Here is a 15,792-nt window from a genome sequence, read left to right as displayed (position 1 = left end):
GCAGATACCCAGCAGGCAAAAATGTCTCGTCCAGACCTGTCCTGTGTAATTGTTCCTTGAAAAGACCAAAGCATCAGTCAGTTTTTGGTTGATTTAAAGAAAGAAAGGAAAAAAATCTTAAAAACAGAAGACCCTACTTCTTTGGGTTCAGTTAAGACAAATCATAAATGCCCCTTACCCTCTTTGTTTCCAGGTTCCTCAGATCATCTGTAGAACAAACCTTTCCAGACATTTTTATAAACCTCTGTAAACCTTCATGGCCCTGCTTTTGTTTGTAGTTATGTTAGCGGGGAAAGACGACAGGCCCTTCCTAAAATGGGTTACTTATAGGAAGACAAATTAAACCATATTTGGATGGGTATATATTTTACAGAGTGCCTACAACAACACTAGTACCTTAGTGATCTAGTTGCAAACCAGGACAAGCAACAATAGCAACATTTTTTTCCAATTTGACAATTCATTTCCTCTTCGCTTAGGTTCATATATCTGCTTTGATATCTTCTGTTTGTGCCCCAGACAAAATATCCTCTTCCTTCCAGCATCTCAAACCCTGTGCACAACTTCCTTAGTTTTGGAAAAATAAAGGAGGATAGCACACTCTGGAAAGGGTGTACTTACTCCTCCGTCAAAGAGAAAAATCTCTCTAAAGACAACGTAGTCCCATTGTAGGCTTCTGTCTTTGAAACATCTGTGATTTTTGCTTGTAAACATTAAATACTTAAACTTTCTTAGCAAGAGCTGAGCTGAATCAATGCTGCTTAGGTTTAACTTGACTTCCCCATTTGCCTAAATGCTACTAAATACTGTCTATAGACCAAAAATGCACTGTAATGTTGGCTTGATATGTAAATGGATTAAACCTGAAACATATCAATCAGGTATGACAACTCCACAAAATTAAATTCCAAAAGACAAGTTCCTTAAGTCAATTATCTAAATCTCTACAAATATATTTTCTTTTTGCCATCTATCTCTTTGACTATAGGTAGGGCCCGAAATGTGGAACTCGGTCTAATTAGCAACCAGAATTTAAAAACAAACAAACAATGAAAACAAGGTTGCACTGCTCTACATCGCAAATTTATGGTCCCCAAAATTTAAAGTCTGCTTTCCCTGTTTGCACAACTGTTGCAGGCCTAAGCTTGGCTTGGCACCTCCATGAGATTGCTCACAGATCCGTACGAGCTGGGCTTGTGAACAGTCTCCGACACCCATGTCTTTATGCAGCTTTGATTTCGCAGGTCTCACACACGAGCTCACCATGGATGTGTGGTTATTCCACGTTTGCTTCCTTCCTCAGTTTTCCTCTACAAACCCCTCTAGCCACTTCTGCTCTGATTAGGACTGGGCTCGCCGGGTGCCTGTCAGAAGCCAGAGGAGCCGAGTTTGGGATAATGTGCTCTGCACGGAGGCTTCTGTGCTTTAGAATGGCGCTGCTGGGTCGCACTTAACAAGGAACAAGCTATTACTGATCCACCTGCTTGCCCAGAACTTCCCATTACCCTGAGCAATTAAGTAGCTTTTACAAGCACCATAATGGTGAAATGGAGAAGCCATACGAGTGAAGGAACCCATCCTTGTGCAAGGGTCCTACGTCTCATATTAGAGATGGTCGGTATTCAGTGTATCATGTCATGCTCAGTCTTATATATCTCACAGCACAGGTTCTTTGGCTATGCCCAAAAAATAAATAAGACTTTAAAGATAAGACATCTTAATCAGCGTCAAAAAGGATAGTCAGTCAAATTAAAAGAAAGAAAAAAAAAAACAGATGCTGCAAATGTTTATAACTTCCCATTTATTCTTCTGTCGGTTTCCAATCACAACAGAATATTCTCAGAAATTTTCCTCTTTTCTAAGTATTTCTGAGTATTTTCCAAGTATTTGTAACAAATAGGAGCAAAGTTTATTTAAAAAAAAAATCGTCAGTGCAGCGATTGACTAGAAGAAAAAAAAAAAAGGATCTTCCATTTTTAATTGGATCTTATAAAAGCAGTAACTTGTAGTAACAGTACTTGCTGTAACTTAAAGAAATTTGAGATGAAAGTGAAAAATTTTAAACCAATCATATTCCTTTTAATGGAAAAACAAAATATACCAAGTACCGCACACTGCTCCTCCCTTCCTTCCTTTCTCAGCCTCATAAAAGAAGATCCCAAGGAGAGATCATGTTTAAGGTCCCAGTTCAGAAATCCTTAAATCAAGCTCTTAATACACTGAGAATTTTGGACTATAAAGCCAAGCTGAAGTTAACATCTTCTCAACTTAACAGTCTACCACCACTCAGGAATAACACAAAATTAAAACCTTTGTTATTCACAAATATGGACTTAAATGCATCTATATCCATCTGGCACCCCAACCTTGGGTAACATCTTTGACATCTGAGCTTCACGCCAAGCACAGGAAAATTAAACACTTTTCCAACATAATCCATGCAAAATGTAAGCCCAAAAAAGCAAAACACTCTTCAAGCTGTACTGTCAGTATCTAAAGAAAAAAAAAAAGTGTATTCGGAGCTATGCATACAATTTTGAATATGCAGTTACACAAAGAATAAACCATCCTTTTTTTTCTGATTCTCTTCTCTTAGTTCATAGCAGTGAACAGCTTTTTTTCCTTTCGTTGTGCACCAGCAGAGGCTTCACTAGTATCTCGCCTCAGCAATCTTAGTTTTATCCTTTTGTATGTACATATTTCAGCAAATAATCTTTAGCAAGAACAGTTTGCAGGTAACTAAGAGCAGTTTGCATGTAACTGACAGAAGCTATATTGTACCTTCCGTGCTAACCAATTTACAGTGCAAGTGACAATATGGAGCCAAAGTTGGTAAGGAGCCTGTTCACTGGCTTTAACAGTGTTATGGGCAACAGACTTTGCCAGCTTCCATTTTTATGCGCAAGAAACACAATGGACCAGCTGCATTACTGCATTTTATGGAGCAGGGTGCAGAAAAAATAAATAGTTTTTAGGATTTGTAATTTTTAATGACACTGAGTGATTCTAACACATAACTTGAAGACATTAAGTGCCTCAGAATACAGATAAGAAAGGACGAGAATGTAAATGTTTGCAAATGCACCCTATTTACATTGCAGAAACACACAGAGATGCACATAAATTATCACTGACATGTTTCTACCTGAAATAATGTGTCTAGCTCTAGGTACCTCATTACCAGAAAGGTAACAACAAACTAAAGTTAGCTCAAAGAAGATCAATCAAAATGATTAGTGTTGAAGGGGGAACTTGAAGGGCTTTAAAAGACTCAATACTGCAGTTGTTTCATGAACAGAATTTTCACTGGATAAGGAAGAAGAGAGGTTCAAACACAAGTAGCATCCACTAGGAATGTATCAAGGTATACACTTAGTGAAGCACTGACTTAAGGAAAACATTACTATAACATTTAAACTACTGAGAAAAACCCCAAGAAAGAAAGAAAAATCACAAACTGCAAGTTTGGGAAACTAAGTATAAGGAGCTTAAAGTATCACAGAAATTTTTACTCACCATCTGAATTTTTTTGCTCACAGCAAGACCTCAAATTTGGCACAATTTCCCCATGAAATGAAGGTAAGGTTGGGCAGTATAACTATTGCTGGGGTTCAAGCTACCTTTGATGGGACTTCGACTAAATACCATAGTAGCTTCTTCATCCACTTGGACTGTCTGAACCTTTACGAGTTTAGGAGCTACACACATTGCAGAAAGGGTGAATGCACAACATGCTATGTACAAGCACCTAACAACCATTTCCAAAGTAGTTCTGAACAGCAATATTTTGTCCTTACAGACTAACAAACTAATGACCTTACCTTAAAGAGACTTTTCACATGATAAAAAAAATTCAAATGCATAAAACTATTCAGAACAGGGTGTAATCACCATTCAAGTAAAAAGCACAAAGCCCTCTCTCTTCAAACAGCAATACTGATTTAAAAGTATTTTTGTGCTCTGGCTGTTACTGTTACCTTTACTCAGCCAATACAAAGCATTCTACATAGCAATATAAATAATCTAAAATTTATTAAAATGAACCAAAATAGACACAACTTCTCCTCATTACATTAAACAGAAAAAGAACATACTTCTCACTGATGAAAATATCAATGTCACCACAAAGCTTATGTGTATCCTCGATTTCAGTAGGAAGAAAAAGAAGTTAGAAACACGAGGTATTTTCTTTGTTGCAAAAGCAATCCACTGAGGACTGCTATTAAATTCACTCAGTAGGACTCGTATCTCTAAAAAATACTCAAAATGACTCAAGTGCGCAGTTTACGCACAACAAAACATGCTGTTTTTCATTGCTTTTTATACCAGCACATCTTAGAAACCATAAGAATATTGACAAATTGCAGATTAGTAAAGTATCGACAAGCACGTATGTTTCTAGTATTTCCTTTTTACAGAGACTGCATCTTTCAGGGGACACAACTGAATACAGATTTCCAAATATACCCCAACCTTTTTATTATTTTATATTAACATTTTTCAATATGCAACATCACTATCTGACAGTTCAACACTTCTCTATTTAATTGTCTGTAAGGAAAATTGTTGTTTCACCGGACATTTATTTATTAACAACATTGGAATTTTCTTCTATTATTTGTGGAGCAAAGAGAATAAAAAGTATGAGAAGAAAATCAGACAAAGCAAAAGTTTTCTTCCACCTATGTGAAAATGAGAAAAAAAACGAGAACGAGAAAAAAAAAAAGCTACTAGTTTGGTAAGTATTTCGTTCATTCAGTTCTAAAGTAGCGGCAAAGAGCTGGGTGCCTCATGTGCCAGTACAAAGCAGGTAGCGCAAGAATCTAAACCTTTTGTATAAAATGGACGAAATTACACGCAAATATATATATATATATATTAATTTGCTTTCACACACTGCGAGTAATTTCAGACGTAAAGAGCTAACATTGTCCAGGTTCTGGGGACAGGATACACGTAACACAGCAAAGCCGGAAATCCACTTCTCTGCCACCACACGGAGCCAGGCTCCCCACCACCCAAAGCTGATCCTTTTTCAAACTTCTCGCCACCTTTCCATCAACCTTGTTCCTCGAAAATCCCCGGTGGAAGTTGCCACAAAACAAGGCCAGGAAAACGGAAACAGAAAGACAGACTCACCGTACGCAGTCATGGCGCAACCCCCCCCTCCCACTTTGCATTGGCAACGTCATAGAAAATGGACAACTACGTAAAAAGTCAAGATGCCTTTTGCCCCCACAACGTGGCCCAGCCAAACCCGAAACAGTCCCTTCAAGCACCAGCCCCTCCGTGCTTCCCAGATGACTGGTGAGGCTCCCAGGAGCCCCAGGAGGGAGCTCACATGGCTCTTCCTAAGGAATTGTGGACTTGGAACTGTGCTCCCTTAACTTCATGATTTCCCAGGTTTTGCGCCCGAAACCCCTTCATGTGGAGGCATTCACGCAAATGTCCAAAGTATGAATTTATGCAAGTATGTTTAGAAATAAAAACAGTGTCAATATGTTTTTCCCAGTCCACAGCTTTACAGAGACTGTGTGTTTGCTCTTATTTCTTAAGAGAAAATACTACTTATTCCTTACTACTATTCCTTACTACTTATTTTCAACAAACAAACTGCATAGCTGCTGCAGTGCATTTCCAGAAGGACAGTCTCAGATCTGAATTACTGCAAAATAAGCCTATGGTTGTATTTTAATTTCACCAACTTATTTCAGATAAGATTTTAAAAAGTAATCCGAAGTTTAAGGGAAAATCATTTAAAATGTATTAGAATGATATTTAAATGAAAAGATGTTTATTTATCATTCTCCAAGTTTATTTTTCATCACTCCCCAGGAGAAATGACCTATAGCTGATCATGTAAAAAATGTTAGACCTTGTTAAGAGGATAGATGCGGCGTTTAAAGGTAAGTATAAGGCACAGGCACAGCTCCTAACTGTGGGGTAAGATACGGAGAAAGAGCACAAAACCAAGCCAAATCTAACAACCTTATTGACCCAGATCGGATGCTGCCAACAAAACCTCTACCTATGGCAACTCTTTAATTGCACATGTACTTAAATATCCAAGGAAAAAAACAAACAAACAAACAAAAAAAAACCCCAGTAACTTCTCTTCACATGAAATGTGGAATGTGGAAGACAAAAACAGGTCTTACTTGGTGTACAAAGACATCAACGGGAGACTCCAAGGGGCTTCCCTCTCGATGGCTCATGGAGATGAACCCGAATCCCATTCTCACATTGAACCATTTGCAATGGCCCGTTCCATGCAAAACCTGGGATTCCTCCTCTTCCTCCTGCTCCGGCAGCTTGCCGGGCTCGTCTCCACCTTTACTCGCCCCTGCTGAGGAAGAGGGAAAGACCGTGGGGGTTGGGGAGGCGGGGGGGGGGGGGGGGTAAAAAAGAAAGGGGGGGGAGCAAGATGCAGAGCAAAGAGTTAAATTCTGGTAACAACCCTTCGCCACTGTATTTAAGAACTTGCTACAGAAGAAACAGAAAGAAGAAAAAATAAAGCAAACAAAACCAAAACAAATTGTGAAAACATTTTTTTCCCGCGGTTTTACAGCAAATCCTGAAACACGCCACCTCTCCCCCGCAGAAATGCGTCAACCCCCTAAAATCCCCCGGGCTCACGGAGAGGAAGCCGGGCGCGCGGAGGCTCCCTGCGCGCAGCCCGCGCTTCCCCGCACGCCTCGATCTTCCCATTTAACTCCATCTTTCAGCCCCGCCAGCGCAGAGCGCGCGATACGTTACTTGGATATTGCTGCTTTAGGACCGATCCCATTTCCCGAGAGGAATCCTCGGCCCAACGAGCGTCCCCCGGCGAGGCGCGGGGGGCAGACGAGGTGAAAGGCGGCGGTTTGCAAAGGGCCCCCCCTCAGCGCTGCCCATGCCGCGCCGCGAGCGCCGTTTCCGCGGCGCGCATCCCGCCCGCGCTGCCGCGCGCGGGCCCCGGGCGCCGCGGGGACAGGTGTCGGGCCCTCGGCTCGCGCATCCAGCGCGCAGGAGAGCGGGCGCGGCGCGGACAAAAGCGCCCTGGCAGCGCGGCCCGCTCTGACCCGCGGTGGGCGGAACGGGGCCGCTCGCGAGCGCGGCAACAATAGGGCTGGAGGGAGCGCTCCGCGGGCCCGTGGAAACGGGCGATGCGGGGCCGGGGGGTGGGAGCGGGAGGGGGGGTGCGGGGAGGGAAAAGGAGAGGAGCGAGCGAGGGAAAATCAGAGTAAAACAATAGGGGAAAAAAAAAGGAAAAAAAAAAAAGAAAATTAACCTTCGGCCATGTTGCCCCACGGGCCCTCTGCTCCAAACTCGTGAGATGAAAACTTTCCCTTTGGGTCGCAGTGCTGCTCGGCATTAACCTAACATGCTGGTTTTGACCGGTCACAAATTTAGCTCGCATGGTCTAATGTGCGTTCCCTCTTTCGGTTTTTCCCCTTCGCTCTCGCTCCGTTTCTGGCCCCCTGCGCACACGTGACTTTGCCAATTACATGCTTTCTTGCTACTAATTTCACATCGCATCCTTAAGGGGTTGGCGAGAGGCAGGCGCAGCCAATCGCCATTGCAACCACGCTGACACACCGAAATAATTTATGAATGAACGAGAAATTTCAAGCACTTTTTTTTTTTTTTCTTTTTCGCTTTTCGACAGCTAATCTGCGCGCTTCTTTACGGGAAGCCGCGATGACGCACGGGGGCTCTCTCCCCTCCCGCGCGCGCACAAGTGCGCGGCAGGACACGTGCGGCTGCGCGGCGCGCGCAACTTGCTCGCCCGCGCGCGCTGCCGGCTGCGCGCCTGTTTCCAACGCTGCCTCCAAACGCGCGGAGTTTGCGCCCCGCTCCTCACCCTACGTCCCGGCCGGCACCTGAGCGGAGCCACCCCCGCTCCGCGCTCAAATGCGGCTCAAGCACGGCGGAAAAGGCGGCATCACCTCAACAGGGGCCGGAATGTGGCGCGCTGGGGCGTTTGGAAACGTTTCGGGAGGGGGATGGGGCGCGGGGCTGCACTTCACAGGTTTCTCCGCCATCTCTTTCCGGGGGAGGGGATGTGATTAATGACTTCCTAAATAAGAGCCCGGTTTGCGAGGCTCGTATTAGAGCGAACCTCAATCAGCGGCGATTGTTCCCCGGGAGCGCTGGGGGGAGGAGGGGGCGGCGCGGGGTGGGATGCGGTGGGATGGGGGAGGAGGACGAGGACGCCGAGAAAAGGATTTGCTAGAGAGGAGGAAGGTTTAAAAAAAAAAAAAAAAAAAGCCTCGAGTAGGGGGAGGACAAAGGGGAGAACTGGGGCTCCCGGGGCCGCGGCAGAAGCGCGTTGAGTGAGGGCGGCCGCTCCGCGCGTTACCGCCCGCAGGTACTGGCCGAACCGGGCAAGCGCAGCTCTCCCCGCTGGTTCCGTACAGCCAAGGGCGTCTTCAGTGGTAATTTTTAGGAACTCAAAAAAAAAAAAAGGGGGGGGGGAGGGGGAAGAAAAAGAAAAAACTCCCCAAATTAAGTGCGATTATTCCGTTTTCTCCTCCTTCCGTCTTTTAGCTTTTTAAGTAAAGGTACAGGGAGAAAAATGAAACAACTTTTTTTTTTTTCCTCTTTCCTGTTCTCATCATCCACCTCGCTTTACATGCAGCGCCCTACAGCCTTTAAACGCTGCCTATAGCTCGTTAAAAATCTGGGCTCAATTATTTCCTTATTAAAACCCCTTCCTGCTCCCCGCTCGGCGCTCTCCCGGCCCGGGGACACCCACGCACCCACCCACAAACAGGAGCCAGGGCAGCGCGCAAGGAGGAGCCGGGCGGGCGGCTGCGCCGCGCGGCAGCGCGCTGAGCGGCGGGGGGTTGCGGATTTTTGCAGGGCACTTGCTGGTGTTTTGCGAGCGGCGTCGAGGAGTCTGCCCGGGCGCGGAGGACGCCCCGGCCCTGTTGGTTCCTCTCGCTGCAGAGCGCAGATCCCTGCGCCCACTTGCGTGTGAGACAGCGGGGTGCTCGGGCCACCGCCGGAGGACGAGGCTGGGCGCAAGGGAGAAAGCACCGCGCGCAGCCCGGCGAGCGGAGCAGAAGCTTTAAATCCTGAAATTCCTTTGCAGTCCTCAACCGTAAATTTGCGATAGGTTATTTCAACAGTGGAGGTCGACTTCCTATGCTGACCCGCCTTACGCAGCCCGGCAGCACCCCCGTTCCTGCCGGCTTTGCCCCCCTTTACAATAGCGATTATTTTACAAGATTGAATCACCGGTAATTTTATATGCTTGCATGTTGTGACCGTGACGATTTCTAATATATAATAAATATGTGGGGTTGAACATAGTCGAAAGACTAGCTTTGAACAAAATTAAGGTTACCTGATGAAAAAAAAAAATGTCGTAACACTTATCTGAAATGCCTAAAACTCCCTTTACTGTAGCAGAGAGGGAATATTTATCAAATGTTAGTCTCCACCACACCCTTCCAAAGGCAGGAAATATTCTGTTTCATTCAGTTTTTAAGTATTCGTTTGCTCAGAGTGATTTCTTAGAACAACACTTGAGAAAAAAATACTTGGAGTCTAGAATATTGGTTAATGTGCATAAATAAATACTTTTAGTTCGTTAAATAGAGAAAAAGAAAATGACTTTTCCTAGCAAGTTTGATTTGAATTAAAATTTAATATGTTTTCAAGGAATAAATGTAGAACTACAGGATTTGGGTTTTTTTGCAAGCAAACATGCTAGTTGGAAAGTACTGACTACACTGAAAAAAAAAGTAAATGAAGATTTTGTACAATGGAAAGGGGAAGAGGGGAATCTGCAGAGGGTCTTCCCTGAGATTTGCAGGCCTCCAGTATTAGTGGAATTAAGGTTGGGGTCACTGGACTGGTCACTGGTGTCAGATGTTATCGACTCATTCATTTCCTGCAAGGGACATCATCCTTTCAAGTTTAGTGGAAGGTAGAGAGCTGCTGCCAGCTGGGACCTCTCCGAAAGACACCCCCCCCCCCCCAAAAAAAAAAGGCCAGAACGCCCCAACCCCAACACTCTTCCAAAATTCATTCACAAAAAAAAAAAAAAAAAAAAAAAAAAAACTGCCATAAATGCTTGGGGGTAGGGCTTGGAAGGACCAAAAAGATAAAGGGGGGAAAAATCCTACAGAACAAGCCATGTCGGGGAAAATTAATATGTATTGCTTATTTGCACATGTAGAAAGAGTCATACATCCTCCGAAAATAAATTAAAAATAAAAAAGGATGGTAACTTTGGTCGGCAATGGGACGCTGCACCGCTGCCTGTGCAAAAGCACACTAAGAGCTTCCTCCGAACTAGGAACCCGAGACCCGCGCTATTGATTTTCCCATTTGTCGCCTTCAGAAAAACTTCCAGTGTGGCAGCGGCGAGCGGTTCCCGCCGCGCACGCCACGGGAAGGCGCAACCTGCCCGCGCGGCGGAGGGCGCGCGCGGGTGGGAGGGGCGGCCCCGCGCCGCGGAGGTGGCGCCCGCCGCGCTCGGAGCCGCGCGCCGCCTCGCGCGGGGGCGGCGGGGCCCGACGGGCGCCTCGCGCGCTCCTCGCCTCGGTACTTCCCGCCAAAACCCTCGCAGCGACGGCAGGCGCTGCCCGCCCGCCCCGCAGCAGCGGCCCAACGGCGATAACGGCCGCGCACGAGGCGGCGGCCCCTGCCCTGCGCTCTCCGCGCCGCTTTCACTCTTTTGTGCAGCGCTCGCAGAAAAACCCGGCTCCTTCCGTGGGGCAACGCGGCCGCCTGCTTCCCCGCGCATTTAGTACACCGGCGTTTGGCCACGTTATTTTGCCATTTCCCGACTTCGAGCGTTTTACCTGAGCCGCGAGAATGACATGAAACAGCTCCATAAAAAAATAATTAAGCAAACTTCCTCCGATTCCACCGCACTTTTCATTTTATTCTCAGAAACGACGAGGGAGGAGCGGCATTTTACCCCGCATATACGCACGCCCAGGATATGAAGCTACCGCTTTAGAATCACGACGGGTTGTTTAACCAAATAACGCGCAAATCGCAGGCAACCCCCACTCCTCCAGCACGTTTTGCGACGCCGGCGCCACGCTGCCGCGCAAACCATGACCTTGCGCGCCGCGGCCGCTACCTCCAGCGCCGCAAAGAGAAGGAGGAGGAAAAAAAAAAAAAAAAAAGGCAGTTTTAGCCTTTTAACCCTGAGGCGGGAGCATGGGAGCATTGCTGGCAAATCGCGCAAGGCTCCCGAGCCGCGGTCACTGCCCCCGACGTGCGCGGTGCCCTCGAGCCGGGGAGTCTCCCGCTGAGGACGTTACGCGGTACTTCGCGGGCGGTGTTATCTTAACACGGCGAGCATCGTTGAAAACCACCCTCGGAGAAACGTTTTTCCGTTAAGAGTGAAATACCGCGGATGTCTGTACCCGCAGACCCTTCCCGCACGGTTTGCGACGCATTCCGTGCACTTCCGTTTGCGCCCTCGACGCTTAGTTTTTTAAATACTCGAAATTGCTCTCGTCTTGACTGGAGCGCGGGGGCATGCGGACACCGAGGGCTCCTTGCAGGATGTGCTCTCCCGCCCATTAACAGTCCATTCAGCTGCGCATTTGCAAGTGGTAAGGACCGCTTCCCTAGTCGAATTTAAGGAGGCTCTGGGCGGCCGTTGCGGGGGAAGCCCGGCTCGACGGCAGTGCGGGGACGGCTGCCCCAACTCAATGCCCTATCTCCCTCACCCCTCGCCCCCTCCAAAAAAAGCATCTGAGGGCAGGCAGCCGGTTAACCACCACCCCCCCCCTCCGCCGCCGGCCCCTCACAGCCCCACTCTCGCTGTAGGTGCCACCTCGGCTGCCTCGTCACGGCCGTTAAGCGCCGTCCGTTAAACCGCCGGCCTCAGCGTGCCGCGAGCCTCAGTTTAGCCGCGGCACCGCAGCCGTGGCGCAGGTAGAGCGGGGACGCCGCGGCCCTCCGGCAGCGCACGGGAAGCGCCGCCGCCCCGAAGGCTCCTCCGCGCTGCCCCCCTGCTCCGCCTGGGACCGAGCGCCCGCCCCGGGGGCGCCGCCGCCGCGCGCCTCACGCATGCGCCGCCGCCTGGCTCCCCTGCCCCGCCCCCGCCCGGGTAACGGCTGAGGGGAGCGGGCACTGCCGCCGCTCGGGTGCGTTAAATGTACATACGTACATATATATATATATATGGACACATATATAAATACACATATATACACACACACATGTATGTACGTGTGTAGCCGAACCATTGCTTCGTTGTAATGCCTAACCGGCGTTCTTTTTTTCTTTTTTTCTTTTTTTTTTTTTTAAAAAGTGTGAAAACAACCCAGGCAGCGGGCCCAAAGTGTTGGACTACGTCGGTATTAGAAAGCCAGCCATGTACGACACCGTAAAAGAGACTGACCTGAGCCTGAGGAGACCTTCTTGAATGACCTCATCGTCTTCGGAGGAACCTAAAATCAGAGAGCTGGAGTCAGTGCTGTGTGCGTTGCACCAGAGAACAATATTTAATTACCTCTTCTCCAGTTTAACGGCTCATTAGAAGGCCATAAAATGCCAGGGCTTTGACTCTGTGAAGTGACCTGTAAACTTATTAACTGTTTGAGACTTACCTAGCTCATCAGAACCACAATTAGATAACCAGGACATAATGTAAAAAATTAGTCTGTTCTTAATATAATAATAATAATAATCCTCTTTCAAGGCATTGCCCCTTTCATCGATCTCTTATAAAAGCTACGTAGTTGAGGACAACATAGGGAAAAGACAGAGATTTGTAGGATATTGGAAGGCGTCCCTTTCCTTTATAAATATTTAATTGCAATAGGTAACTTAAGAACTAGTGACTGTTGCCTTTACTATGCTTAAATTGTACAAGTTACTGAAATCAACCATCCTTTGTTATCTTAAAAACAATGAATGGGGTTCTTCAGTATTATTTCATGGTCAAATTACTAAATATTGTAATATGAGTATCCACAGAAAATTGCCTAGACTTCAATTCTGTCAGGTATTACAATTTAAGAACAGAATTTATAATTAAATAGCAATATGTAATTATTAAAATACAAATTAAAAAATACAGGGGATGACAGTCTCAAATAGCAAAATCAGTGATAAAAATACAGATGTGTGGCTTTGCTGAAGCTAGACGGAAGGTGTACTTTTAATTTAGCTGAGTGAGACCTGACTAATTTTATATTATGCCAATAAAAATACCATGCAGAAAGAGGGTACGAAACAGGTGGTAAGGAACATGGAGCAAAATAGGTTTTTTATTTTTATTTTTATTTTCTCCAGAGTCACCTAGTTGCTTGTGCCGATTGGTTTGTTGAAGAAATGTAAGATGCATAGATGGGAGCATGCACAAACTCACTTGCTACCAGCCTGTCCTCTCTTGTCTCCCTCTACTGCCTTCTGAATAGGCTACTTTAACTAAAACCCATCCAGAGCATACAAGGCGCAGCATTATCCTTCCTTTCAGATGTGAGCCTTATTTTTCTCTTTTAGAGCAAACAGAGATTTGTCTTTTTCCAATTTCAGAGCATGTCCTGACTGGTTAACTGTGCCCTCTTCCTGAAGATGGGATATTCTATTTTCAGTGAGCAAATCCACAGGATGAATGGCCAAAGACAAGTGAAAATCAAATGTCTCTAACTGTCTTATTCCCCACAGTTATCCATAGTCCTTTACAACACCAGCGACTCAAAGAGGGTTGGTACAATCTCTCCTTTCAATGCAATAACACTAGGAAGCTGATACAGTTTCTTTTCTTTTGTAATAACTAAGTTATCACTGGAATTCTGTGGACTTTTGCCTTGCATTAAACCTAACTCTTCTTTTACACCTTCAAGAACTGAAGCCCAATCTCTGTGTCTGCCTCTCCGTTCTGCCAACCTGTAGCTGTGTGGCTTTTGTATCTTTTGGATTTCCTTGCATTATTTATGTTGCATAATGAAATATGCAGGCATACAGTAAAGGATCCATTCCCGGCTTTGACATGTAGTCCCTTTCAGTTTATGAAGGGATTAAAAATAAATACTTGGGGGAGTGGCATTGATACCCAAAGGGAGGGAGTAGTTTTTAAAAACTGTGGCAGAAAACAGCACAAACTAAAGCTATTTTTTACTTCTAATATCATAATTTCATAAAATACTTATAAACACTACATATCTTAAAATGCCACATAAACAAAGCATTAGGTAGGAAAGAAAGGGAAGTAAATTTTATAAATGTCTTGTAATAAATGACTTCCCAATACAATACACAAAACTTGCCACAAGGGACCTTAGTGTAGAAAAGTCTGAAAGTACTAATTCTATGAACTCATTTAAACAAGATAGTTTAAATAAGAAACTAATTGGTATGTATTTTAGTGCATCCTAATGAAAGCAGTAAGAAATTAGTGGCCAGGTTAAACATAAGTAGGTTTGTGCTCTGAAATGGCTCTCCTTTGCCTCTATACACTGTATAAAGAAAAAATATTTGGGGATTTGTTAATTCTGAAATGCTTGTGGAATTCACCTGAACTTTATACATGCAAATATCCACTTAAATGCTATTTAGGATTTAGGTACTAGAGAACAACATGTTTCAGAAAAGTTAAGTTACTTGCATTGGAAGTAATCCTCATTTTAACCTTTCACAACATGCTGTTAGGGATACTGTAGCTTTGGGTACAAAGAAATAACCACATGGAATCATTACAGGATAGGAAATCAAATGCAAAGACAGAAGTAGCAAAGGTTACTAATAGGCTATAAAGGCTTACTAATAGCTACCCAACAGCAGCAATCCATCCCTTACTACAGGTAACCCATTCAACTTAATTGCTAATTTGTTTGTCTTTTGACAAGTTATTATTTGTCAGTGGAAAATAACAGGAGCTGTATAGCTGTTTTTTTTTAATTCTTTTGACAAGCAATCTTTTAAATTTCGTACAATAAACTCATTGGCTTAAGTTTTCTCCCTAAAAATTCAGAAACATAATTTATTTGGGTGTAAGCAAAGCAGACAAATGTAAGATGTTAAACCTGCTAATTTCACACAGATTTCAGTGACAGCTAGGGGACTGATTTCTGTCTAACCTGATACTACAAATAACATCAGAATGCTAAAGAACAAAATCCACCAAAATTTTATTTTATAAATAAAAGGAGAAATATAGTAATGCAAAAGAATGGGGAGAGGACATTCTAATGTTAAAGAGCTCTTTTAATTCATTATCAGGAGTAAAAATTTAAAAAGATGAATGCTGCAAAGAAAATAATAAAATTTAAAACACCGTGTACATAAGCATAAAGGACAAAAGGCACAAAAAGACAGGAAAATACCAACTTTATTTTTTTAGTACTCATCACAACATATTAACCCAGAAAATGCATTTTATAGTTAAGAAACTTTGTTGTCTATATTTTGAACCAAGGCAGAAAAAGTTAACTATTTTTGTTTACAGTTCTCCACTTCTGGTTGCAGTATTACGCATACAATGTTTTGATTTCAAACACTATAGGTGAATGTTGCTGCACACTCTGAATCAACTTAAGACTACTTGCATGAATTCTGTAATATAAAGTTCTAAATAGTGAATAGTGAGTTTCTGAGACTTTTTTATTGTTTTAACTTTCATTCCATTATCTTGTTTCATTCAGTAAAATATAGTTGGCTTTAAATGCATAGGAAATAAAAAAAATCCTGAAAATGTATGCAGGTGTCAGTCTCCTTATGTCATCACAAAAAAAAATGTTGAAACCTGAAAGCGCTTTCCTTTTTTAAGCGAAGTCGTAATTATTTCTTACACGACTTTCATACTTTTCTTCTTACCACTGTAATATTTTT

General features: G+C 44.4%; 1 protein-coding gene across 2 annotated transcripts in view; it reads right to left on the bottom strand.

Annotated features, from left to right (window-relative positions):
* The window catches only part of LIN28B (lin-28 RNA binding posttranscriptional regulator B), an 84,447-nt gene extending 71,956 nt beyond the window's left edge, over positions 1-12,491 (bottom strand). The window contains exons 1-2 of one of the 2 annotated variants that reach the window (XM_088538336.1): positions 12,359-12,491; positions 6,159-6,343 (exon numbers count right to left, since the gene is read on the bottom strand). In XM_088538336.1, coding sequence (XP_088394462.1) covers positions 6,159-6,343; positions 12,359-12,392 — 219 coding nt within the window. In that variant the 5' untranslated portion in view covers positions 12,393-12,491. Of the gene's footprint in view, positions 1-6,158; positions 6,347-12,358 lie in introns of both variants that reach the window. The other variant, XM_088538340.1, reaches the window with a different exon arrangement.
* Positions 12,492-15,792: the final 3,301 nt, after the last annotated feature.

This window comes from Tinamus guttatus, unplaced genomic scaffold, assembly GCF_059628265.1.
Source record: "Tinamus guttatus ecotype Peru unplaced genomic scaffold, ASM5962826v1 Tinamus_guttatus_pri_ptg000046l, whole genome shotgun sequence".
NCBI classification, from domain to species: domain Eukaryota; kingdom Metazoa; phylum Chordata; class Aves; order Tinamiformes; family Tinamidae; genus Tinamus; species Tinamus guttatus.
Note: the sequence above shows the minus strand (reverse complement) of the source record. Positions and strands in the feature narration are given on the sequence as shown.